Consider the following 27079-nt stretch of genomic DNA (forward strand, 5'->3'; position numbering starts at 1 on the left):
TACAGTTTGAAAATAACACTAATTTAACTAGGTACCTACATACCCGTTATTTAATTTTATAGGACTAAAATTCTAGTCGTTTATTAAATTAACGGTAGTAAAATCTACATGCTCATTTTGATGAACACCTACATGATCATCATTCGTCATATTTTAAGTATAATACTTTAAATATTTTTTATTATAAATTTATAATATTTCAAAAATAACCAACTTTTATTTTTGAGACTAGGGTACTCAATACTCAATACTCAAATCTTTATTGCATTTCACAGTGTATATTAGGTCTTAAATATATAATTGGATCACCATGAACCCTGTCGGGCACAACAACAATGGAGAGGAGGAATTTAAAAAATAATTATTATTATTGTATTAAACTAGATTCTTAAATATTATTAATTAGAATAAATATTAAATTATTGTATCCAGTGTATTATTATATTATAAGTAATATAATATTACTGTAATATATATTTAATTATAGGTTATGTAATTTGTTTTAATATTATATTTGTTTTAGATATTTAATTTTGTGTATTCTATTTGATATTTTTATCTTCTAAAAATTCCTTTATAGTGTAATAGCATTTTTTTATTAGTATATTTTTGAGATCGTTTTGAAAGTGTTTATTATCTTTTATATTTCTTAAGTAATCTGGCAGTTTGTTGTATATTTTAATGGACATTACTAATGGGCTAGAAGAGTGGTGTTTCATTATGGAGGCCGGTAGTGCTAATTTATTTCTATCGCGAAGTTGATATTTGTTAATATTACCATCTCGTTTAGTAGGTATACAGATTCGGGTACTTGCGAACGAACTTGCATATCTCTAATATGAAGATACAGGGTAGTGTTAAGATTCGATGGAATTCAAAATGAGGTTTACAACTATCAGTGCTTTCTATGTTGACCAAAATTCGTATAAGTTTCTTTTGCATCGTTAGTAAACTGGGAGCTTCGGTGCTACTTCCCCATAGAATGACGCCGTAGCTGAGCCACGAGTATGCGTAGGCGTAGTAGGTAGTGATCGCAGTGGCTAAGTCAGTGGTTTTCTTTATTTCACGAAATGCGTATGTAAAGCTACTTAGTTTGCGGCGTATTTTTTCTATATGAGACTTCCAGTTTACATTGGTATCAATAATTATACCTAGCAGTGTATGTTCATTTACATTTATTAATTCAAAGTTGTTGTTGTCAATATTTAATGTTAAATTTAAATTCAATGGTGTTTTCTGGGATGTGTGAAAGGACATTATTTGCGTTTTCGACAAGTTTATTTCTAAGTTGTGTTCGGATAGCCAGTTTTTTGTTTTGTACAGAATATTACTAAGTATTTCGTTTATGTTTGTAGAATCTTGACTTTTGAAAAGAATAGATATATCATCCGCAAACATCACACAATATTCATTCAGAGCTTCGGCAAAGTCATTGATATAAATCAAAAATAATAAACACCCCAACACGCTACCTTGGGGTATTGAAGCGTTTACACTTATTGTATCAGATTTGATTCTTTCAATTTTTTTGTTTTGATTATAAAGTGTTCAATTTCTATTGTTTGCTTTCTATTATGAAGGTATGATATCAACAAATCATGACAAGTACCCCTAATTCCTATATCATAGAGTTTATTTAATAATATATTATATTGCACTTTATCATAAGCTTTTGTCATGTCTATTAATATCCCAATTGCGTATTTCCTATCGTTAATTATATTATGTATTTCCTGGATATATTTGAATATTGCAAGGATGGTTGACTTGTTTTTACGGAATCCATTTTGACATTCACTTAGAATATTATATTTTTCGCAAAACTTATAGATACGGTCATGAATTGCCCTTTCAAAAATTTTTGACGCTGTGGGCAATAGCGCTATGGGACGGTAGTTTGCTGGGTTCGTTTGTAGATTTTTTTTGTGGATAGGTTTGATGAGTGAATGCTTAAGTAGGTCCGGAAAAACTCCTTCATCAAAGGATCTATTTATTAGGAACCACAGTGGGTATGTTAACTCTTTTGCGCAATGTTTAAATAGTATAGGTGGAAGATCGTCGATCCCATGGCTAGTTTTATTCTTTAGTTGTTTTAATGTTTTATAAATTTCATTTAAATCTACTTGTTTTAAAAATATCGAATTAATTGATGGATGGAGAACTGGGAGACCTTGTGCCTGCGGGTGAACACTCTTTCCAACGGATGAAAAATATGTATTGAAGATATCAGCTATCAGTTTGGGATCAGTGATAGTATCGTTGTTAACTTCTAGTTTTATGTTGGTTTTCGGTTTTGAGTTAACTTTGTTCGTGCGTTCACGGATAATATGCCACATTGTTTTTATTTTGTTATTAGAATTTTTTATTTTTTGAATATAATGTAATTTTTTTGAAGTAATGACAGCTTTCTTTAGTATTTTTTCGTATTTTTTATAATGATTTGATAGGATTTTGTTATTATTCGACTTCATTGTGTGGATTTTTAGTAGTCTTTTATTATGACATGATTTTTTTATGCCAACCGTGAGCCAATGTTTTTTATAGTTATTTTTTAATGTAATTTGTTTTTTAGGTATACAATCGTCTAAGATATTTTGTAAGTTTTGGTGAAATATATTATAATTATAATTAACGTCTTTATTGTTTTCAAATATAATAGACCAATCAAGCAAATTTAGGCGAAATTTACATTTATCCATGTTTTTTTTGTTAAACTGTCTTTTTGTTGTGTACCATCTTGAGCATATATTTTGTTTAGGAAGCTTTAATGTTACTATAGTCCCCAGATGGTCTGAGAGGCCGAAGTCTTCGACCGCAACAGAAAGGCTATCCTTTTGAAAGTTTATGAAAACTAAATCTAAGCACGTGGAGGTAGTTTTTGAGATTCTGGTAGCGTTTTTAACTAGTTGGCAGAGCTTATATTCTAACAAAAAGTTTAAAAAGTTATTTGTTTTGTTATTTTTTTGTAGTATATTAATGTTGAAGTCTCCTCCTAAAATAATTTTATGTTTTGCAAATTTTTTTGCTATGTAATTTAGGATCTTTTCTAGTTGTTCATAAAATATTGATTCCTTCTTTCCATTGTAATACATAGTTAATAACAAAACACTCTCTCTTACAAGTTCTATTGCACAAACTTCTAAAACGTACTCAATTGACATGTCGGATATCTCTTTTATTTCCATGTATTCTATGTGGTCTTTTAGCAGGATACAGACGCCACCTCCGGTTCGTAGCCTTCTGCAATAGGATGATGCAATTTTATAGTTTGTTAGTTGCATCAATTCCATTTTTTCGGGTGACAGCCATGTCTCTGATATGCAGAGTGCCTGGTATTCTGGGTGTTCTTGTACAAAATCTTCGATAATGTGAAGTTTATTGTATATGCTCTGGATGTTTTGAAAAAGTATTTTGAATTCTAGATCTTTAGTTTCGGTGGGTTGTATCTGATGTTTGACGGGCACGAAAGGAATTTCTTTGATTACTGTGTGAAGCTTTTTCTTTATTAGTTGTAGGTTCTTGTTCGTGGGTAGTAGTGGGTTGTGTTTGATCTGTCATCGATTTTCGGTCTATTAGTTTCCCCTGTATGTAAAGTTGATTGTTGCGAATGATAGCATATAAGCCGTTCCTTCTTGCTGACATCATTTCATCGTGCATGATCTTTCTTTCTTTTTTTTCAGATTCATTTAACAATGGAGACATAGAGTCTGGCCAACGAAAGCGTGACCTGAGAAAACGCGGCAAATTTGAAAAATCTGCACGTGGTAACACTAATTGTTGTAGGAGATAAATAATTTGATACTTGATTATTTAGTATATTTTTTTATAAAAAAGGCTCCGTTTCGTCGACGGAACCATGACTGTCAAGGATGTAAAAAGTTTTAAGGAAATAAATTATTTCAATAATTACAACACAAACAAATACATACAAAAACATTTATTTATAAAAATAAAGATTACAAAAATAAATATAGTTAAGTTGGTACAGGCTGATGATAATGATGTTGATTATTCATCCCACTCAAAATCAGAGTCTAAAAATTCAACCTCCAAGGATTCATCTGAGGTATTAGTGGAGTCATCATCTCCTACATTAATTATAAATTTTTCCAATTCTTCTTCAGTTATTTTATCCCTCTGTTTATAATTATTTTCTACGTGTATTACATGGTCCGTCATTTTTTTCCAGTCTTCTGAAGTTATCCGACCAAATGAGGTTTTAATTAGTACTTCAGTTTCTTTTGCTGGTAGATTAATATTCTTTTTTGCCACCATACGCTTAGCCGAGCTCCATATCAGCTCGATCGGGTTGAGATCGCAGTGGTATGGTGGAAGCCTTAATACCTCATGGCCGTGTTGTTTCAAAAGCTCATCAGCTACGTACAGAGGATCAGGTTTGTGTTTTTGTACTAAACATAGCAATTCAGCTTTTGATAGGCAATCTTCATAAATAATTCCGTTGGAATTGAGCCACTCTTGTATTTCTGCTTTTCTTGTTTGAGTTGTAGGCAATTTATTCTGTTGTACTGTATGGTAGCTCGCATTATCCATGACAATGACACTGGGCTCGTGCAGATTCGGTATTAATTTTTCTTTTAGCCATTTATTGAAGTTTTCAGCATTCATATCATGATGATAATCCGCTAACCTTGATTTTGTACTAAAAACTAACAGTGCATTTGGTACAAATCCTGCTTCAGAGCCAGCATGTACTATAATATATCTTTTGCCAGGAGAGATATGTTCCAGTGGGCTTGGTTGCGGGGCACCACTTGTTGATGGACCTTGCCATGACATTTTAGGCTTGTAATTCTTGTGAATATATGTCTCATCTAAATAGATGATGGGTTTTCCCTCCATTCGTTTAGCACTAATTTCTCGTAGATACCGATGTCTCCACGCGGCAATATCATAACGTTCAACGAGAACTGCTCGTTCATTTTTATTTTTCTTGAACTCATATCCATTGTCTATTAATATTTTACGTAGAGTTTCTCTGCATCCACTAAAGCCAATGCTAGAACGTAATTCTTCCAACAATGCCCGCAGTGTCGGGACTTCCTTTCTTACAACATAAAATTCATTTATTTTATTTCTTATAGCGTCAATATCGAAACTGTCTAAATCTGACACTGTACTTTTGTGAGGGCGCTTTTTTCCTGGAGTGTTCCACATTCCTTCATTCACAGATCCTTCCTTTTTAATTTTCTTTAGTGTTGTGATACCAACTTCTGCAAAACAAAAGTACAAAGTATTTAATGAAGTAGGAACAGTGATGACAAAGTAACACAACTTTGTGAATGGAACAAACACAAAAACAGGTAAGTAAGTACATACCAGTTAGAGAAGATATTTCTTCCAAGAACTTGTGCTGACTTTCTATTATAGATTTCTTCTCCAAATTCCTTAATGTTTCAACAGCGGATTTTATTTCGTCGAGTCCTTGATTATCTTCCAGATTATCTACAAACATAAAGTACATATAAACAATAAGGTATCATCATCGTAAAACACATGAAATAATTTAAGCATTAAGAATCAAGATTACATAGGTCACTCATACTAACCTAAAAAATCCGACATCGCATTTAAGCATTGTTGTTTTTCTTGGAAAACGACTTCTTTCGCCGCTTGTCTTTCTTTGTATTTACTTATCATAGTATATAGCAGCTTTCTTACGTTACTTTTTATGGTTTTACCCATTTTAAAGCACTTATTTTCGAAAGATAATGTCTTCACGAAATACTAGTAACTCGTAACCACAGACTATGACTTGTCTTTGACAGATTTATAATGTTGCCATAATGAAACTTCTAAAAAAAGTCCAGGTCACGCTTTCGTTGGCCAGACTCTAGCTATCTTTTCATTTCTCAGGTTCTTATTTTGGTTTAAGATGTATCTTACCATTCTTTTGCTTAGAAGTTCTACAATCAGCGGTCTAGTCTTACCATTATATTTTCCTATTCTTCTTGTTTCCTCGATATAGCCCAATAAGTCTATGTGAAGTTTTTCTCGGAACATTTCTATTAATCTTATATGTAATTCATGTTCAGGTTCGTGTTTGTATTCTTCAATTCCATATAATACTATTTTTTTCGTATTGTCTTCTTGTTTGTAGATTTTTTTTGAAGTATCATCAAACATTTTTGAAGTTTCAGGGGTACTCTTAATCTCTGTTAATTCTCTCTGGATTTTTCTTGTCTCCAATTCTAACTTTTCTATTTTTCTATTGACGTTTTCAATTTCGAATTTTCTTTGGTTATTTTTTATGTGTAATCCATCAATTTCATGTTTCAAATCTTCCTTGAACTGTGACATTGTCTTATTTATTTCTTTTTGTATTGTTGTTTTTAGTTGGGATATTATTGCTGTATTATTTTCGCTTAACTTTTCTGAAATTATATTGCTTAGTTGCTGAAGTGTAATATGGTTGATGAGCTGTTCGTCAGGAGCCGGGAGTGTGTCGCCCAGTATACTCGAGTCTTCAATATCTGAGTCTACGGTTTCATTTTCTGGTGGTTGTTTCAAATTTTTTCTTCGCAGTGTTATATTTTGTTCTTCTTGTGTACTATCACTGTGGTCAGATTTACGCACAGGAGTACTCAGGTTGCCTCTTTTTGGTCGCTTGCAGATGCAGCTTTGGCATTTCCATTTGTTTTTATGATCTTTTGTCATAGTGTTGTAGTATCGTGCACTAGATACACCTGCGCATTCAAGATCGTAAGTTCCTTTGCAAATACTGCATGTTAAGCATTCTCTTCCGGGTATTTTATTCGGACATCCTGCACAAATCTTATCCATTTTTAGTTTTATACGTATATAGTTCCGGTACAGATTAACAGATGGCGCTGTTTCTTTGTTTCTGTTTTGTAGTCTGGGTATTATGGCGATTTCGGTAAGGTTTTAGGTTATGTTTATCAAAACCTTATTCTATCACTTTTTACTCACTTTTTTATTTGCATAATATCGGCATTGTACTAATTCTGCTTTGACACTTCACAAAACACTTGCGTTTAATGTAGTTCTCAGAATTTGTGGTCTTGTTTGTTGGATGATTAATTGTTGTATTTTGGGTGATTCTGCACTTTTCCCTCTTGGATAACGTTATCACGTTTGATGCGGTTCTTGATTAGTTGAAATATCACTTATTTTTTAACTTTTCGTGGTATTTGGTAATTTTAATTTGAAAATTTCTACGGAACCGAAGTGAACTGCGCGACAGTGTCGCCCTCTCTGGGTAGTTATATTTCCCTTGATAAAATATTCTACTCTATTAGTTATCCGACATCACTGCACTTATTCAATGTACCTACATAATATAATAATTATTCTTCAGTTAGGTACCTACATGCCCAACCTTCATTTCATTACCCTCTTTCAAAAAAAATGTATTTTAGGAAATATTTCGGATTTATAATTCTAGTCACTGTGTGCAATAAAATTCAATTCAATTCAACGTTTTTATAAGAATAATAATTTCCACATAATTCAAGCAAAAATCGTAATCCAAATTACAGTAATTGTATAGTAAAAGCAACACAAATAGGTACTTACATTGATCTCTGCAGGATTTGCACTTCTATGTGGGCGTTACGCTCGTTGTCACTTCTGAATTTTTATAATAAAATACTGGTAGATTGATACTCTTGAGTTTATTTCGCGTTTTATGGGTCACAACCAACAATTATTCCTATGAAGCTTCAAACACCTCGGAGCTTCGCTTTGGATGATGATCGGGAACCAAGTGGGCCGCCGCGGTGTCGATCATTTTACAAGTTACTTAAGTATCAAAGATGGCGCCACCGCTGCAGTCCAATTGTTTCCCGCCTTTTTAACTTTAACTTAATTTCAATATCAATTAACATTTAACACATACCAGAATTCCTAATCTAATTAATAATATGACATTATATAATTTAATTGGTTTAATAAATTGTTTTTAACTATAAATAAATTAAAAGTAAGTGTTTCCACTATTACGTCCACAGACTAGGCACAATCGTACAAAATAGTTTTTATTACGCAAAGACATATCGCTATAAATCTTAAAATGCTAGCAATAATTTCTGAAATCATGACAATCGGAAATTGGTCCCAGTTACAGTTACTTTTACATTTAAATACCCTGGAATTTCTCGCTGCACTCTATGATCTTGAAACATTTCCATCTCACCTACTTATTAAGAATAGACAATACAACGGTTATTGCCTAATAAAGAAAAGGGGTAGTATACAGCACACAAAAGACAATGCCGGAAACTGGCGTCTTTTTTTTTTCGCGCGGCCATCGACCAAACCTTGTTTTTTGATTACAAAATAGTGTAATAAACCAAACTTACTATGACATGTATACCTCTAAACTCAGTCTGAACTGAGTTACTAGCATTAGAAGTTTGACGATTTCACATACTAGATTTGCTTTTTGCGCGCAAGTTTTGTAAGAAATTACAAAACATAGTGACATTGTATGTGTAAACAAACAATACCATCCATTAAAGGCTCCAGACATCAGTATGGAGCAGAATCAGTGCAATAAAAAATAGCGCAATATTTTGTTGCAATTTCTTACAAAACTTGCGCGCAAAAAGCAAATCTAGTATGAAAATCATCAAACTTCTAATACTCGTAACTCAGTTCAGACTGAGTTTAGAGGTATACATGCCATAGTAAGTTTGGTTTATTACACTATTTTGTAATTAAAAAACAAAGTTTGGTCGATGGCCGCGCGAAAAAAAAAAGACGCCACCTTCCATACAAAATCTGGCATTGCCATTTAAATAATATTGCTCGAGAGTTATGGAATTGGTGTGGTTGGGTGTGAAAACGTGGTCACAGATTTCGAATCTCGTCAATCAAATATAGACACGTACTATGAATTTAGCAGACTACGCATTTACAGAAATTACATTACCTTTTGGTATTCCAGAATTCGTCTTATTTGCAAGTACATTTACTATTTAAAATCGCCAATGTTCTACGAATGCATCTTGGGAGTTAGACCCTATTTCCGAAGTTATTGATACTTTCACATTTAATGTAACTCTCTAAAGTTTTATACAAAACAAAAAGAATGGCGCTAAGGGCATAGTAGTAGTACCATTCTGACCTACTATCGTGGTACCTATTGTGGTCAAAGCTCCTCGTTTTAAAAGTCATACGTTTCGAACCTAACAAAAATCTGTTGTGTTGATCATCCTCTCCATGCGGATTTAACCCTGATGGTCGGCAACTTATCAGGCAATCGCTGTTGAGGCGGGGCGCACCTACTAATTCTCTGGATATGTTAATGACATCTTTCTCACATAGTACATACTAATATTATACTTCGCGCCTCGTCCTCGAGATTAGTAGTTAGGTACATGTAGTATCGCATAAGTCACACCACTCCTGCACTAGTTGAGAATATTCCTTTTTCTGATTTTTATTTTTTAAAAGTGGGTAGTATTTTTTCTCCGCGGTGGCCGCCCGTCGGCCTGCGTCTCATTCGCAGTTTAGTGCTCGACCACTCAAGACACTTCTCTCCGCAATAGTACTTGCCGTTATTTCGTGCAGAAAATGCCGAAACGCAAAGTATCTAGAACGTGCGAAGAAGAACTGGAACATTTAATGCGTAAAATGCGGAAATTGGAAAAGAAAATCCAAGCCAATAATTTAGTGGAACCGACTCCAGTGGATTTACCAACGGTGGAAAATATAATCGAAGCAGGTATGTACAAAAGTGAAAGTGATAATTGCAATAGTGTGATATTATGGGTGCTACAATGCAATCTGAATCAGCCGTTGGGGCTTTTTCGAAGCATTTGAAATGTGACGGTTAGCGTTCAATTCATTGGGGATTGTTACCTAACCTAAACAAAAAAAAAAAAAAAAAACTGATTTACTTACCTTATTTATTTCCCAAATATTAAATGTGTAATATAATAATAAAAAATGCACCCTACTTATTTAATATAAACGTATTTACGTTTCGATGATAATAAGTATACATCCTGAATAGTCATTGGGGCTATTTCACTGATACTTACCAATATAATTTACCTATTATAAAACCGATTATCTTACCTGATATTCGTGTTTTTTCAGAGACACCGTGTGAGCTCGAACAATCCGATTGGCTGAATGAAGAATCTGAACAGGATTCATTCGAAAACACCGAACAAGTTGCTAATGAGCACGTATCGGGCAATGTGCCCCAAAACGACGAATTAACCCCTCATGAACAACCTAGCACGTCCGCGCCCGCGGCACCCTTGCAGGACGAGGACGCCACAGCTGCAACGCAGTTAGCTAATACGGAATTAGACACAGAAGTCCTGGCAATCCTGGGTGAAGACCCCTCGGTCTCTGAGAGACGGGGAAAGGATATTCGAGAAGAAATAGCATCTCGATTCAGCCATATAGCAACGGAAGGGTTAAACAAAGATACTCGAAAAGAGTTGATATCAAAGTACCCTATCCCCGCAAACTGCTCGCGTATTGACTCGCCTAAAATTAACCCAGAGGTAAAGATCGCAATGAACGAAAGTTTCATAAAACGCGATAAGGGTATCGAAGCCAAACAAAAGCAGATGGCAAGCGCCATCTCGTGCTTGGGTGATATTATCACAATGCAATTGAACTCCGAAAGTAAAGACAAAGATTTACTGCAAAAATTAATGGATCTCGGTCGATTGATTTGTGACGTGCAACACGCAGACTCAGTCACGAGAAAGAATTTTATTTTGTTCTCACTAAAAAAGGACATGTCGGAACACCTGTCAAATACAAAGATTGACGGTTTTCTATTCGGGGAGACTTTAGCTGACACACTAAAGACTGCCAAGTCAATTAACAAGTCAGGAGTCGAACTAAAGGCTGACCAAAATACCAACAATTCAGCTAAACGATCCAAATTACCTAACCAGAAGAATTTAAACCGGAAGGCTCCCGGGACGGCGTACAGGCAGCCGGGCCCGCAGCAGAGGAGCCGCGAGCCTGCAGCGCGAGCCCGCGCAGCCCCGCCGCCGCCCGCGCACTCATCGAGGACGTGGCCGCGTCAGCAGCTGCCGCCGCCGGGCCCAGCTCCAGCTCGGCGCCGCCTTTAGATACAGTTAAGTATGCCGGCCGCTTACATCTTTTTCGAGATCAATGGTCCCTTATAACAGACGACCAAACGGTCCTCTCTTGGATTGATGGGTACAAAATCCCCATATCGAGCCCGGTATATCAAAATCATATTCCATCGATTTCCATCCAATCCGGCGATGAAAAAATTCAATATAATGAAGCAATAGGAGATTTGTTACGTATCGGTGCTATATCCTTATGCGAACCGTGTGAAGGGCAATTTATATCGAGTATATTTCTTACCCCTAAACCTAATGGCAAATCAAGATTTATTTTAAATCTTAAAAAACTGAACTTTTTCATAAACACCGATCATTTTAAACTGGAAGACCTTCGAACAGCCATTAAACTTGTATCCCAAGATTGTTGGATGGCTACGTTGGACCTAAAGGACGCATATCTCTTGGTGAAAATCCATGAAGACTCCAGAAAATACCTTCGATTTATATATGACCAAAAACTATACCAATTTAATGTCCTACCTTTTGGCCTTAATACGGCCCCGTTTGTCTTCACAAAAATAACTAAACCTATTGTAAAATTACTCCGAACCGCTGGTCTAACATCGACCCTCTATTTAGACGACTGGCTTCTCTATGGGCGCAGCTACTCAGATTGTATCCTAAACCTTAACCTTACCAAAAAACTACTCACCTCATTGGGATTTATCATAAACGAAGAAAAAAGCATTTTTGTTCCCTCGACGACATGTAAATTCCTAGGAATGGTCATTAACTCTCACGATCTAACCATTAGCTTACCACAAGAAAAAAGGACACGCATCAGCTCTGAATTACAGAAATTTCAGAAGTTACGTCGTTGTTCAGTCCGGAAATTAGCCCAAATAACTGGCTTACTTGTGTCTGCTTGTCCTGGAATAGAATACGGGCTCCTTCATACAAAGGAGCTAGAGCGATGCAAATTTCTGAATCTGAAAAACGACGACGACTATGAAAAAATCATAAATATCCCTGATTCACTGACGACGGACATAAACTGGTGGCTGTCCCACATCTCACATTCAGTGCGCCGCATAAGAAACGACGACTATTGCACCGAAATATTCTCTGACGCCTCAACGACGGGGTGGGGAGCAGCCTGTCTAGAAAGCACAGCTAACGGAATGTGGTCAAAACATGAGCGCGAAAAGCACATCAACTACCTCGAACTGTTGTCTGCTTTTATCGCCCTTAAAACCTTTGCAAAAGACCTGTTTGACTGCCAAATTCTCTTGCGCATAGATAACACGACCGCGGTCGCTTACATAAATCGAATGGGCGGTGTTCAGTATCCACACCTAACACAAATTACAAGAGAAATTTGGGATTGGTGCGAGGAAAGAAAGTTGTATATTTACGCGTCTTACATAAAATCAAGCGATAACGTGGTGGCAGATGCAGAATCACGGAAAAATCACCCAGATATCGAATGGGAGTTAGCCGACTGGGCCTTCGACTACCTATGTCTCCGCTTTAACAAACCTCAAATAGATTTATTTGCCAGCCGCATCAATAAAAAATGCGAAGTTTACATCTCATGGCAAAGAGATCCCGACGCAATGGCCATCGACGCGTTTACTGTATCTTGGGCTAATACGCACTTTTATGCTTTTCCCCCTTTCTCAGTGATTCTGAAAGTCTTGAGAAAAATAATTTCCGAAAAGTCTATGGGTATCGTAGTTGTCCCCTTGTGGCCTACCCAGCCTTGGTACCCGGTCTTTCAAGCTCTTACAGTATCTAGGGTTGTGACATTTCCACCTCATAAACGTGCTTTAATCTCGCATTCCAGCTCCAGTCGAATACACGAGACGATTACCCTGGTGGCTGCTATCTTATCCGGGAAGCATTATCAAGAAGAAGCTTACCATCATCGTCTTTGAATATTATGATGGCATCTTTATCGGCTAACTCCGTCAAACAATATGACTCTTGTCTAAGAAAATGGTGGAACTACTGTAAAAATACGGACACCGAAGTTTTCATTGCGTCCGTCCCCACAGTAATTCATTTTTTCACGGAACTATTTAATAAAGGTGCCCAATACGGTACCCTGAACTCTTGTCGATCGGCCTTAGCAATTTTATTAGGCCCTAATATATCTAAAGACGACAGAATACAGAGATTCTTTAAAGGTGTGTTTCGCCTTCGACCATGTCTACCAAAGTATAACTACACGTGGGATACAAATGGTGTCTTAGATTGTCTAACTAAATGGTATCCTAATGAAGATTTACCGTTGGAAAAATTGACTAGAAAAACTATTACAATACTGGCACTCGTAACCGCTCATAGACTGCAAACTTTATCAAAAATAAACATAAATAACATCAAGGTCTTATCAACCCACATTAGTATAAAAATCCCAGACTTAATCAAAACATCCAAAGCTGGTTCTAACCAACCAATACTTTACCTACCATTTTTTCATCAAAAGCCTGCAATATGCCCTGCTAAAACTCTGCTCTGCTATATTAAAAAACTGGCACCTTTAAGGAAATCTGATCTATTGTTCGTAGGTATTAAAAAACCTCATAAATCAGTCGGTACTCAGACTCTCAGCCGATGGGTTAAAACGGCACTGAGTGAGTGTGGGATCGACACGTCTGTCTTCTCTGCGCACAGTACAAGGCACGCCAGCACGTCGCGCGCGCACTCACTCGGCGTAAATGTTGATGCCATCCGGAATACAGCTGGCTGGAGCGGCAATTCGACGGTATTCGCTAGGTTCTACAATAGAACTATTATAAACAATGATTGTACATTATTAGCTCAGTCAATTATTGGTAATGAACAAATTTAAATCAAATACAGAAAATGTTATGTTTCTTTTAATTATATATCCATTATGTTTTATGTTACATACATAACTGTTAAAATTATTATGATAATAATTGTATTCATGTTATGACAAGAAAAATCTTTCTTTTCTATTTACTTAAATAATCATGTATTAATGTTAAGTATAAACTGGAATAAACACTTTTTTTTTTCAATTAAAAAGTGTTATCATTGACGATATTTCTACAATACACTTACTCTCAAAGTCTACATGTACCTAACTACTAATCTCGAGGACGAGGCGCGAAGTATAATTGATGATTAAACGAACTTACCTGTAAGTGAAGTTCTATCATAATTATACGAAGCGCCTCGTCCGAAGAGATTAGTAACCTCCCGCCCGCCCTATAAACCCGTTACTAATCACCTTAGAAATACGTCAATGACTTGAAAGTTATTACTCTAAACTAAATGAGACGCAGGCCGACGGGCGGCCACCGCGGAGAAAAAATACTACCCACTTTTAAAAAATAAAAATCAGAAAAAGGAATATTCTCAACTAGTGCAGGAGTGGTGTGACTTATGCGATACTACATGTACCTAACTACTAATCTCTTCGGACGAGGCGCTTCGTATAATTATGATAGAACTTCACTTACAGGTAAGTTCGTTTAATCATCAATTATACAATATACTTCAGGTCTAAAATCACGGTTGTAATTCAAATTCAGCTCATTTATTGGAATACTCAACGGACAAATTCAATTATTCTGGTGTTAGTTACAGTACAGTACTCTCAATGGTTACCGTTTGACTTTATCTATACTGTTATATCAGGATATTACTTCTACTGACTGTATCAAAAGTTTTCTCAAAAGCGTGTTTCGCCTCAGACCGCCTAAATATGACTCCTAAATATGATACTACTTGGTATTAAATTATCATTTCCCTGAAAAAAATTACAGTTAAGTGTATAACTCTTCTAGTTCTGGTTTTTGCACAAATAATGAATACTCCGAGTTTATCTAATAATATTACTAATAATATTTCATTGTATCGAGACTAAATATAAATTAAAGTAGGTAGATGAAATTGATGAAAACGTTAAAACCGGACTCGATTAATTTTATCAACCATTTATTATTGTACCTATATATTACCGTACATTATGGAAAACCTTGTACTATGCCCAGTCTCAACACTTAAATCTTACATTGACAGATGATAATCTTTTTGTCAGTTACCAAAAACCACTTAAAAATGGTAACTCAGTGGAACTTCAAATTTGATAATAGCGATTTTTATAGCACTCATAATACCCGCCATTCGGGCTACGTTTGCGCCCACCGGGCTGGCGTTAATTTAATAATAATAATAAATAATTTAAAATTTGTAAGTCATTCGTAAGGCTTGCAAGCTGGTGGACCGAATCTTGTCGAGTGGGCATTTCTTAAATATTAGACTAGAAACTTACATAATTTAACTTTTTGTGTGATTGTGATTTTGCTAACTGTTCGTTTCAAAACCATCATTAATTATTACGAAAGTAAACAATGTTTTGTTTATTTACTAAAATACCTTGAACAAGTTAATAGTTTTTACGGTTGTAATTTTTTCGATGCTCTAAACATCTGCATGTAAAACGTAATCATCTTCGGGAGAGATACGAAGTATAATTAAGAATCAAACGAACTTACCTGTGATGTTTGATATCTAATTATACGAGTGTCTTGACCGAAGATGATTACAGTCCCACCTCACCCGAGAATAATTACCCTTAACCGATCGAAAAAATTTCCTCTAAAATAATGACAAGAAATATGGCGGACCGCGGAATGTACTACGGTGCTGAGGAGTCAAAACACGTACTTTATTATATTTAAAACTTATATTTTTAAATAAATATTCTCTAAAAGTGTGATAAGGACGGCATCATCCCAGGTACTGCTGCATGTAAAACGTAATCATCTTCGGTCAAGACACTCGTACAATTAGATATCAAACATCACAGGTAGGTTCGTTTGATTCTTAATTATAGTTTACTGAGCATTAGTGACTTTTTACAAACGTCTTCAGAAATTCGATACTTATGGTGCCATCTAGTGAGATTGATTTGGAATGATTCAAGATTTATAGGCACCGGGTTCCCGTGACCAAGTGATACTAGGAATCTACATGGATGTTTTTTTTCAACATGGATAATAAAAGTGAAAAAACAGTGTAAAGGATGTTGGTATTAAAACCTCTCCTGGCATTGTTGACTTCGCTGTGGCATCTTTAATTTGGGTTGATATTTAGCCATAGATGAAATTATTTGATGAGAAATTTGCGTAGGCAGAACAATAATAGCAATATTATACGGCAGACATTTTTATTATCGATACGCCAAATAACATGATATTATTTAATTAATAACTTTTAATCAACAGATCTAAAGCATGTTGGATACTCTTCAATCACATCGTACGCCTGTAATATAAACTTATGTTGATGACTCGCATGAATCTCACTGCCATGCGGGCAAATTATATCAATACACACTCAATCTGCATTTTAAGAATTTCTGAATTCAGTTCAGTAGCTTTCCAGTTTATTCATTTCAAACATACAAAAGTACAAACCCTTCTACTTTGTGATATTAGTGCTGCTCTCACTGGGCATTTAGAACAAAACATGTTAATACCCTGAAATTAATCAAGTTCTAATCTAGTTCTGTTACAGAAACTCGAAAACTTTCATCACACAGCGCCATTGGTAAGTAGTCACCAGGAGCTAATAAACAAGTCTCTCACCAGATGCTGTGCATCGTCACATGCCGAATAATAGTACAAGTTTTACAAAACAATAAAACTTGTATTATTGAGCAGAGACGATGCACAGCATCCCAAGAAGGCCTCCTGGTGAGCTCTCTATGAAGAACCCCGAGCAAGCTCGCCCCCAGGTGACTAAAATGGCGGCAAACGGAAGTAAGTCAAATCAATTCCTATTAAATAATTGCGGAAATGACGTCATTTAAGGTATAAAATGGTAAAAAACTACACCGGAAGTAGACGCATATCTCACCAGATGCTGTGCATCGTCTCTGCTCAATAATACAAGTTTTATTGTTTTGTAAAACTTGTGCTATTTTACAATCTAATTTTTTATTTAATATGGGGCCATAACCAACTCCTAGCCTTTCTGAGAACAACACTACATTGATTACATTCAACAGTTCCGTTTTTGAAGACATTGAAGGCCGCAAGCCGCCATCAGTTTGTTGCTGACTTTGCATTGTTATGTTTGGCAGAGATTTAAAATTCGTAGTAGGATTGCCTAGATCTAAGAGATTGTTTGCTGCCAGGATATGTTCGTTAATTTGTTCCCTGGCTGAATTATATTTAGCTGTTATGGATGCAAGCGAGTCATGCAAGTTTGTGATTTCAGCCTGCAACCTTTCAACGTCCAAGTCATGAGTGGACCTACTCTCTACTAATTTACTGTGGTAAAGGACAATGCCCATTTTACTATGGGAGTCTGTACCATGTTGCATCAACCTGAATTTACTCTCAAAAGTCTAATTTTTATTTACCTTTACGCTACCAACAAGTTTTTTTTCAATGTTTATCCAAATTTTCAAAATATTTGAAAAAGTTAAAAAACGCCTGAATATTTTTTAAGCAATGTTTAATCGTCGTGTAATTGCTATTAATCTATTTATTACAGATATTTATGCGTTTTGGGTCGCATTGCTGTAAGTAAAATGCTTTGCATGATAAAGATGTACTTACTACACTTGCGCAATAAGATGAGATCCGTCCTCCTTCGTCTGCTCCCCCGCACGTGCCGTTTTCGACCTATACCTATTGACATTACGCCCTCTTCGTACTAATGTTACTTAACGCTTTATCCATGCCTATCCAGAACACAAACTTCGCTGTTAAAAGACAATGATAAATAAATATTAAGTTATGAATGCCTAAGCTTACTGCGTGTTACTTTATATTAAACAAGTTGTGCCCGCGGATTTCGTACTCGTGAAAGTAGTTTAAATGTTTCCCATTTCCTGAAATTAGCAAAAAGCAAATAAACTCTTCAGCTTTATAATATTAAATAATATAGTATAGTTATCTAATGCATTTCCTCATTACTTAAAAATATTGAGTTATAGGAAGCCAGTTACGGGCAGTGCGATTTAATTTAGTTCAAAGACTTAGTAAATCACTTAAACATTCATCAAGGTAACATAAATAAAATAACTATAATAATTAGTCTGATAACATTTATTTTTTTAAAGTACATCATTTAATACAAGTGACAATCATCGCTACTCCTCATATTCGTGGAAAAAATCGTCTAAATATGATGCTGGGGCATTAACATCATTATATCGAGCCCAGCTGAGATACCATACCACCGTCATAATATGGGCACAGCATCCCACCGTTCTTCTACCAACACGGCAGTTGCAGCAGTATCCTACTATGGCATCAAGTGTGTTCATAACTTCCCGGTTTTTACAAATCAATAAGTATGTAAAGTAAGTACGGGAACTTACATGTCGAGATCTTATTCTGCCTCGGAGCATGTAATTGTTTTGTCCCAACACTAGTGGTATGTCTTCATCGACTTCATTATTGATTTCTATTAGGTAAGTACCTGTTTGCCTGACATGCTCGCCATAGTAAGATACTGCTTGTTTCATCTGGTAAGTACCCAGAGCAAATCTTTTCAACTCGTTTATAGTGAGTTTTGGAAATGTGTCCAGGTGAGGGTTGTTTCCATCGATCGTTTGGAAAAATGCACTCCTCCTATTCATATTTTCTCTATTTATAAAATCCGATAAATGGTTGGGCAGTAAATATCTGGCCTTTGCTATGCTGACATAAAGTGCAGCTTCTGGTGGGTCTTCAATTAACTTGTGGTATTTATTTAAAAGCGCACAAGCAATTTTTAAATCATCCATTAGATGTCGAGCGGCTCTGTTGTTATATACGTGCCGAAAGAGTCTAAAATCTCTTTTGATTCTTCCATTTACTGCCTCCACTACCCATCGGCACATCGTCACAAACCTGGATTTATTGGCTTGAAGGGTGGTTAGTTGGAACTCATTTTCATTAACTGTTTCTGGCATATGAGTTCTAAATCCATGAGCCTCCAAATCAGTAACCACATCTCTGAAACCTCTATCCAGGATGAAAATGTCTCCAATACGAAAAAATGATGTAAGATTTCCTTCTTCACTTTGTAAATCTAGACTTGTAATACTTGCATCATTGGTGGTCGCTTTGAATGGACCCATGCAATCTAATATATGCCCATCACAGCACACAAGCATAAAGGGTTTTATAAGATTATCAAGTTTTTGTAAGCTATAGGAATTCTTTTGAAACTTATAGTTACTACTATTTTGTACAAAAATGTAGGTGGCATCACACATAATTATAGCAGGTTTCATTTCTGGAGCTAATTCTGCATTACCAAATAAACCCTCAGGAATAATTTTATTCCGTGCTGCCACATCTTGTACACTCATGTGATTAAAACCCAAATATTGAGGTACAAATTGTTCAAATAGGTATTTTCTGGCTTTGTCCATGTACCGTTCCAATGTAGATCTAGGTAATTTAAACAGAGTTGATAATCTCTCATTGCTGTCTCCAACTCTTAGTTTGATTAAAAAAATGGACAATGCCAAACTAGCATTCGGTACATTTTCATGTAAACTTGGTATAGTTTGTAATAACTCATGAAATTGGTCTGCAGACATTCCTATCCAATAATGACACATATCTGGTGACATATTACTTGGATTACCAAAATCAACATCATTTCTTACACACAACCGTTCCATGGTACTCATCATATCATCAAATTGAGTTGCACTAAAATCATTTAGTGTTGATGTCAAATCTCCCCAATGTCCATGATCTAAATGGTATTGACATATCCGAGCACTAGCTGGTATGTAAAATCTGTGATTTTTTAGTACCATTTCCCGGGTTGAGAGAGGTATCGACAGGCGTTCTGTGCCAGTACAGTTCACATGCAAACAGTGATTGGCTGTGCTCGCTGCTCTTCTGTATAAAGAAGAGGTAACTCTTGATGGTGGCTCATCTGTTCGTCGTTCTGTTGTGCCTTCTTCTCCCATTCGCCTTTGACGATCATGCTGCTGCTGTCTGGCGACTGTCCTAATAGCTGCCCTCCAGCACGCAGCACATGCCCTCTCAAGTCTGGAGACCTAAAATAATTTTTAAATTGCATGAATTTATAGATACTTACTATGTATGTATTTAAAAAGTATTTAATATGAAGTAATATCTGCTAAGCTAGCACCCATAACATAAGCATATTCATTGCTTACATTCGGGCTACATTGTGCTGTGTCAAATTGTCCAAAAGATATTTATTTATTTACTTTAGGGGGGGTAATGGTCAGTGTTGGTCTCGGTGGGGAGCGATTTTGCCAGGAATCACTCTTCTATAAAAAGCTGAGAATACCGGTAGCGTATGTCTAAGAGGAGCTAGACAAAAATGCGCGCACTGTCAAGTCTTAATGCAAACGTCCCCGCCGGCTCTAGGCTGCCGCCGCGGCCTAGAACTGGGCCCACATACTATCGCCTTTGTGGGTCGTCCCCTCCGGGCAATGTTACTGACTTAGGTGCTCCATCATCATCCACCGATCATAGACTGTAACAGCAATTGCAAAGGACGAAAAGCGAGACTTCAGCGCTATAACTGAAAACTTGGCTAGGGGAAACTAACCCCGAAGAAAAAATTACAACTAAACCATGGAAGCAAAACAAAAAGAGAAATTACCCCAGGAGGGTACCAGCTGTGCTGGAGAATCCCTCCCCGAGCCTAGCTCGGGCTGCCCTACGTATTCTGGGGGGGGCAACGTTTTGCCACAAGTGGATCTCACGAACGACGACTTAACGGAGAGAAGAAAGGAACAACCAAACAAATCAGCACAAAAACCCACGTTTATTCAGCAAACATTCCACAAGAGTATGTTCATAAAGACTCGCTCGAACTCAGTTGGTTCAATACCGCGTAACATCAATGACACTCAAACAGAAGACCAGCCATCTGAAAGCCCAATACTGACAAGCCATAATAACGACTGGCAAAGAGATAGAGTCCCTGCAGCCAAACGGAAAAGAATAGAGACCAGTCCTCAGCAAACTCAGAATCCTAACAAGAAGACAAACAGTGTGACCTACACAGTCCCAACCCACAACCAGTTTGAAATACTAGCAGAGCCAGAAGAGCTGACAAACGCAGAAATGACAAAACTACAAAAACCAGAACCGATATTCGTAACTGGGGTAATCAACATCAACTCGCTAAAAGAATTGCTTAGCAGTATTCCCACCAATGTTGAATATACAATGACGACACTAAGAGCAGGACATATAGTTAAAATAATGCCGAAAAATATTGACATGTACAAAATAATAAGAGAAAAATTTATTGACGAAAATGTAAGCCACTACACATATAGATTAAAATGTGAAAGAGCATACAGGGTTGTACTTCGTGGCCTGCACCCATCCGAGGATACATCAGATATTGCCTTAGAGTTGGAAAAACTAGGACATGACGTGAGGCAAGTGGTTAAGGTCCTCCACAGAACTACCAAAGAAGCTCTTCCTCTTTTCTATGTAGACCTAGAGCCTAAACAAAACAATAAAGACATTTTCCAGGTAAAGATGCTCAATGACATGAAGGTAACATTTGAAACACCCTACAAGAAAAGGGAAGTCATCCAGTGTAAGAGATGCCAAAGATTCGGACACTCCAAGAACCAATGCTTCAGACCTTTTAGATGCGTCAAATGTGGGCACGACCACCCAACAAGCACATGTAAAAAAAGTCGAGACACAGAAGCAACATGCGCTAACTGCCAGGAAAGCCATCCTGCTAGCTACAGAGGCTGCTCAAAATACAAACAGTACAAAGAACAAATTCTAAAGCTGAACCAAAGAACAGGAGAAATTAAACCACACAAAACCTACAATGATAATGGTCACCAATTTACCAAAGTCGCTGACGACAGGCAACCAACTGGATTAAAACAATTCATTCCTAATAAAAACCCGACAGCGGATCGTAAGTTCGACCAAATAGATGAGACATTCCCTGCAATTGGTCCTGACTGGCACAGGAACAAAGCACCTCAAACTCCTAAAACAAAATCAAAAAGACCCTTCAAATCATTTGCCGAAGTTGTGAAAGCAAGAAATACCGAAGAAAAATCGGAGGCAGCCCATTCGACAGCAGGACTAGAAAACTTAGAAATAATAATTGACAGAATGTTTACCAAATTTCAAATAATCATGACTAACATGATGGACAGCATGATGAATCGTATGATACAACTATTTAGCAGCCTCCTACAGCCAAAATAAACCAAAAAATGCGAATTATGACATGGAACGCCAACGGGCTCACAGAGCGTAGACAAGAACTAGAGACATTCCTCAATACAGAAAATATAAGTATAGCACTAATATCTGAAACAAGGTTAACCACAAAAAGCCACATCTCCATTGATAACTACAATGTCTATACCACTAATCACCCATCCGGCCGGGCACATGGAGGATCGGCGGTCATAGTTAGGTCAAACATAAAGCACTACCCAATTGAAGAATTCTGCACGGAAAAAATTCAAGCATCACAGATTAAGCTCTGTGACACTAAGGCGGAAATGACTATATCATCAATCTACTGCCCCCCTCGCCACACTATAACAAATGAAAACTACAAGGAATATATAAGTACACTAGGCAGCCGCTTTATTAGTGGAGGCGATTGGAATGCGAAACACATATATTGGGGTTCCCGTCTAATCAACCCGAAAGGAAGACAGCTTTACCGAACTCTGGGAGACCTCAACCTTGAGTGCATCTCCTCGGGCGAACCCTCTTATTGGCCCACAGATCAAGCCAGAATTCCCGACTTGCTGGACTTTTTTGTGTTTAAGGGACTGTCAAGTAACAACATGAGCGCTGAAAATGTTATAGACCTCTCCTCTGACCATACTCCGGTTATTCTCAACATTGACTGCAAGGCTATCCTAACAGAAGTACCGAACAAAATCCATAACAGAAACACCAATTGGGAAGACTACGAAACCAGGATAACCTCAGAAGTGAACCTCAGGGTCCCCCTTAAGACTATCGAAGACATAGAATCTGCCGTGGAGACTTTGAACAGGATAATACACACTGCTGTAATTGAATCTACACCTCTACGTAAAGCATACAGTCCAAAAGAGCATATATACCCAGCTGGTATAAGAAATAAAATCCAAGAACGACGCAGACTCCGTAGGATTTGGCATAGCTCTAGATATCCCAGTGACAAGACTGCTTTTAACAGAGCATCCGCAGAAGTTAAATCGCTGATAAAAGATATGAGAAGCACCAACTTACAGTCGTATCTTAGCAAGCTGACTGCTACTAGCGACACCAACTACTCCCTGTGGAAGGCAACCTCAAAGCTTAAGCGCCCCAAAAGCCAAATAACGCCCATTTGCATTCGACCGGGAACATGGGCGCGTTCGGACTTGGAAAAAGCCAACACCTTTGCTGACCACTTACACAAAGTCTTCCAGCCATTGCCAAGCTGTGATACGGACCATGACAGCATGATTGAGGATAGTCTTGGAGCAGCTACACAGTTATGTCTGCCGTTGAAAAGTGTCACACCCAAGGAACTGATCACAGAGATCCGTCGTCTTAAGAACTGCAAGGCTCCTGGATACGACCAGATTGATGCAACACTCCTGAAACACCTCCCGAAAAAAGGTATCATGTTCATCGTAGCCATATTCAACGCGTGCCTAAGATTGTCAGTTTTTCCTAGTCAGTGGAAAATAGCACAAGTGGTAATGATATTGAAGCCAGGCAAAGCACCTCAGGAGGTGTCGTCTTATCGACCAATAAGCTTACTCCCATTAATTGGCAAACTATTGGAAAAAACTATCCTCAATAGACTGCGAGAACACCTCCAGGATATCATACCTAAGCACCAGTTCGGCTTTAGGGAAGGCCACGGCACAATCGAACAGATTCATCGCCTGGTCGATATAATAAGCAGAGCTCTGGAAAACAAAAAATACTGTTCAGCTATCTTCCTAGACATAAGCCAGGCGTTCGACAGGGTCTGGCACAATGGACTTCTGTACAAAATAAAACATTCACTGCCTCACTCGTTCTTTCTCATCATCCAGTCGTACCTTAAGCAGAGATGTTTCGAAGTCAAATACAATGAAGAGTTGTCTGCAATGCACAAGATTGAATCTGGGGTGCCTCAGGGTAGCATTCTTGGACCTGTACTTTACCTGATTTACACATCCGACCTGCCAGCTGCAGATAGCTTGACTACTACAGCCACATATGCCGATGATACTGCCCTCCTATCAGTCCATGAAAATCCTGAAATTGCCTCAGAGAATCTCCAGACACACTTGTCTCAAATCGAAGAATGGTTTGGCAAATGGCGTATTAAAGCAAATACAGACAAATCGGTGCATGTTACGTACACACTTAGAAGAGACACCTGCCCACCTGTGAAACTGTATAACAGGGAAGTTCCGCAATCGGACAATGCGAGGTATCTGGGAATGTATCTCGACCGCAGACTAACGTGGCAAAAACATATATGGACAAAGCGGAAACAATTAGATCTCAAAATCAGAGGTATGTACTGGCTTATTGGACGCGAATCACAGTTAACCAACAGCTGCAAAATGTCAATATACAAAAGCATTATCAGGCCAATCTGGACCTACGGGATCCAACTATGGGGTTCAGCAAGTCACAGCAACATAGAAATACTCGAAAGGTTCCAGAGCAAAACCATTAGAGGCATTTTTAAGATACCTCCCTATGTCAGTAACAAGATTATGTACATGGATATCAAGCTGGATACAGTGAAACAGCAAATTGAAAAGTACAGTAAAAGTTACCAACTGAGACTGGATAGTCACAGAAACGAACTCGCCTCTCAACTGCAAGGAACTGGCAGTCTCCACTTTTCTAGACTGAAGAGACATAGCATTCAAAACCTAGCGAAAAGATTCGCAGTGAAAGAATAAGAGATGACTCACTGGACTAGTCTCTTACTGAACGCCTCAAGAACCGGATTGAAATCGGACAGATAATTGGATTATTGTTTCGCGGAAACAGATTGCCAAGTAGCAGATTAGAAAAGGAAAAAAAAAAAAAAAAAAAAAAATTATTTACTTAATAAAAAAAATATGGATTAAGCCTCCAGTACATTTTATTTTAATTTATAATAAATATGTATTGTACTTACGAGATGAGCTGGTGTCCATTGCAAAAAGATATCTCGCTGTGGAGATTCAGGTCTTATTTGGTATGTTCTTCCTCTGGTGCGTAATAAAGACATACCACAGCCAAAACAAATGCTTTGATGGCCAACTTCAGGGCTGCCAATTGTTCCTTCTTGCAACAATAAGTAGCAATTGTGGCATATTACATGTTCCGGAGTTACCTGAAACAAGCAATATTTGTTAATCTGTATTAAATTGTTCACCAAAAATGGAAATTGAACACAGGACATCATCTACCGCAATGGCACATTAAGTTACAAGTAAGGCCATCAAAAATATTGTAAGACAGATTCTGCATACCTACTGGTATCATTAATACTAGTATAACATTATTGTGGCTTCGTACAAACTACAAAATATACATAGATCAAGATCATGAATACGTTTATGAATGAGTAATGAAAAACTAACCAATGTAGGTGTCACCCATGAGTTCAAAACTTCGCGTATATTGTTGTGCACACTTTCCACTGTGTGTATCAACATGTTCCTTGGTACTGCCAATGAACAGTTGATACATCGTCGGTTGCTCTCTGGACTCACACTGCCTGTTCGATCCATTTCAAAGGTACCATAAACGCCGGCCGGCGTCTACCAACAGAGTCACTATCTCGACACGGCACTTTAAAGAGTCACTATCTCGATGCACCACAACACAAGAGTCCCTATCTCAACACTATTAATAGTCAATTTAATATAGTTCGAAGAATGAATTTAATGATTAATTAATCACTAAAACATACATCGACCGATACAGACATCAACGAAACGAAACTCAAATCGCCATAACCTCAAATTGACAATGACATGACATTGATAGTTTTTTATTTCGGTGTTCCGAAACGCTCTATAGTCTTTTTCACCTAAGATGATCCGTATGACACTTCAAGGTTATCCATATTACGCATACTACATATGCAGAATATTCTTGAAAAAATATTTGTATTTTATTAGCAATATAATAAAAAAAAAATTAACTACTTGTCTTGAAATATATAGTAAAATCTGAGTCTATTGATAATATTTTAATTAAATACGACGTAAAAATATTTTTTATTTTATGTACGCAATGTGTGAAACGGAATAGATTTAGTGCTGGGGTATTTGTTGTTTAACAAAATCGATTATTTCCACGGTTCATTAATCGATTGCAGTGAATACTTAGTTATTAAAAACATCACAAAAATCAACTATATTTTTGATTGTTGACTTTAATAAACGCATTGAAAATAAATTAATAGTTTTTAATTTAAAGAAATAGAACCAGTACTTTTTAGGAATCGTTTTTTTGAACATGAAGTCTATGGAATTTGAATATTATCAATAAAAAAATGTTACAATAATATTTGTAATTAAAAAAACATGTTTTTTGTTAAATAACAGCTATACAAAATATTTCTCTAAAAGTAGGTATTACTAACTCTTAGAAAAAAATCGATAGATAAATCGCTATGGTTTAGTTATGTGACATCTCTATAACTTTCAAACTCGAAACGTCATACGAATCATCTTACGTGAAAAAGACTATAGTTGTAATAATTAATGGTGAAAAAGAATAAAATAGTTTTTTAAAATCCTCTGTAGTACTTTAATTATTTTAAAAATCATGTTATTATTAAAAATAAAATCATGTTTGCCTGCTCAGCTAAAGCTTACTGGCAAACAAGATTTTTATGCTCATTGTCCACTCACGAAAATAGGTGACAGCTGGAATCGGAACAAAAAAGTTTACGGAAATGAACTTTTGTTTTGAGGAGGCCATTTTTGTGCGGAAGTAGGTAATTGATAATCATGTTTTGTATAATTAATTTTAATTTTCTAAACCTGGTTAAGAAAGACGGTAAAAAATAAC

The 27079-nt window shown here is 36.7% G+C and overlaps 3 protein-coding genes across 3 annotated transcripts; 1 reads left to right on the forward strand and 2 right to left on the reverse strand.

The window, feature by feature from the left end:
• Positions 1–2407: 2407 nt before the first annotated feature.
• Positions 2408–7221, reverse strand: LOC135087342 (uncharacterized). Its single transcript, XM_063982133.1, has 2 exons — positions 5949–7221; positions 2408–3582 (listed from the first exon to the last, which is right to left on the reverse strand). Exons 1-2 carry the CDS (start codon positions 6799–6801, stop codon positions 3506–3508), a joined length of 930 nt encoding a protein of 309 aa, XP_063838203.1. The 5' UTR covers positions 6802–7221; the 3' UTR covers positions 2408–3505.
• Positions 4009–5658, reverse strand: LOC135087292 (uncharacterized). The gene is made up of 3 exons (XM_063982095.1): positions 5568–5658; positions 5338–5463; positions 4009–5231 (listed from the first exon to the last, which is right to left on the reverse strand). Exons 1-3 carry the CDS (start codon positions 5656–5658, stop codon positions 4009–4011), a joined length of 1440 nt encoding a protein of 479 aa, XP_063838165.1.
• Positions 7222–9351: 2130 nt separating the features above from the next.
• On the forward strand, positions 9352–11084 carry LOC135087318 (uncharacterized). The gene is made up of 2 exons (XM_063982116.1): positions 9352–9706; positions 10084–11084. The coding sequence occupies exons 1-2, from the start codon at positions 9556–9558 to the stop codon at positions 11082–11084; spliced, it is 1152 nt and encodes a 383-aa protein (XP_063838186.1). The 5' UTR covers positions 9352–9555.
• Positions 11085–27079: the final 15995 nt, after the last annotated feature.

This window comes from Ostrinia nubilalis, assembly GCF_963855985.1.
Source record: "Ostrinia nubilalis chromosome W unlocalized genomic scaffold, ilOstNubi1.1 SUPER_W_unloc_1, whole genome shotgun sequence".
NCBI classification, from domain to species: Eukaryota; Metazoa; Arthropoda; class Insecta; order Lepidoptera; family Crambidae; genus Ostrinia; species Ostrinia nubilalis.

Coding starts and splice junctions, on each gene's coding strand:
- LOC135087292 (XM_063982095.1), bottom strand. CDS start 5,658: ATGATAAGTAAATACAAAGAAAGACAAGCGGCGAAAGAAGTCGTTTTC. Junction 5,464..5,567: donor TGCGATGTCGGATTTTTTAG/GTTAGTATGAGT, acceptor TTATGTTTGTAG/ATAATCTGGAAGATAATCAA. Junction 5,232..5,337: donor AGAAATATCTTCTCTAACTG/GTATGTACTTAC, acceptor TTTGTTTTGCAG/AAGTTGGTATCACAACACTA.
- LOC135087342 (XM_063982133.1), bottom strand. CDS start 6,801: ATGGATAAGATTTGTGCAGGATGTCCGAATAAAATACCCGGAAGAGAA. Junction 3,583..5,948: donor AAGAATAGGAAAATATAATG/GTAAGACTAGAC, acceptor CTTTACATACAG/GGGAAACTAATAGACCGAAA.
- LOC135087318 (XM_063982116.1), top strand. CDS start 9,556: ATGCCGAAACGCAAAGTATCTAGAACGTGCGAAGAAGAACTGGAACAT. Junction 9,707..10,083: donor GGAAAATATAATCGAAGCAG/GTATGTACAAAA, acceptor GTGTTTTTTCAG/AGACACCGTGTGAGCTCGAA.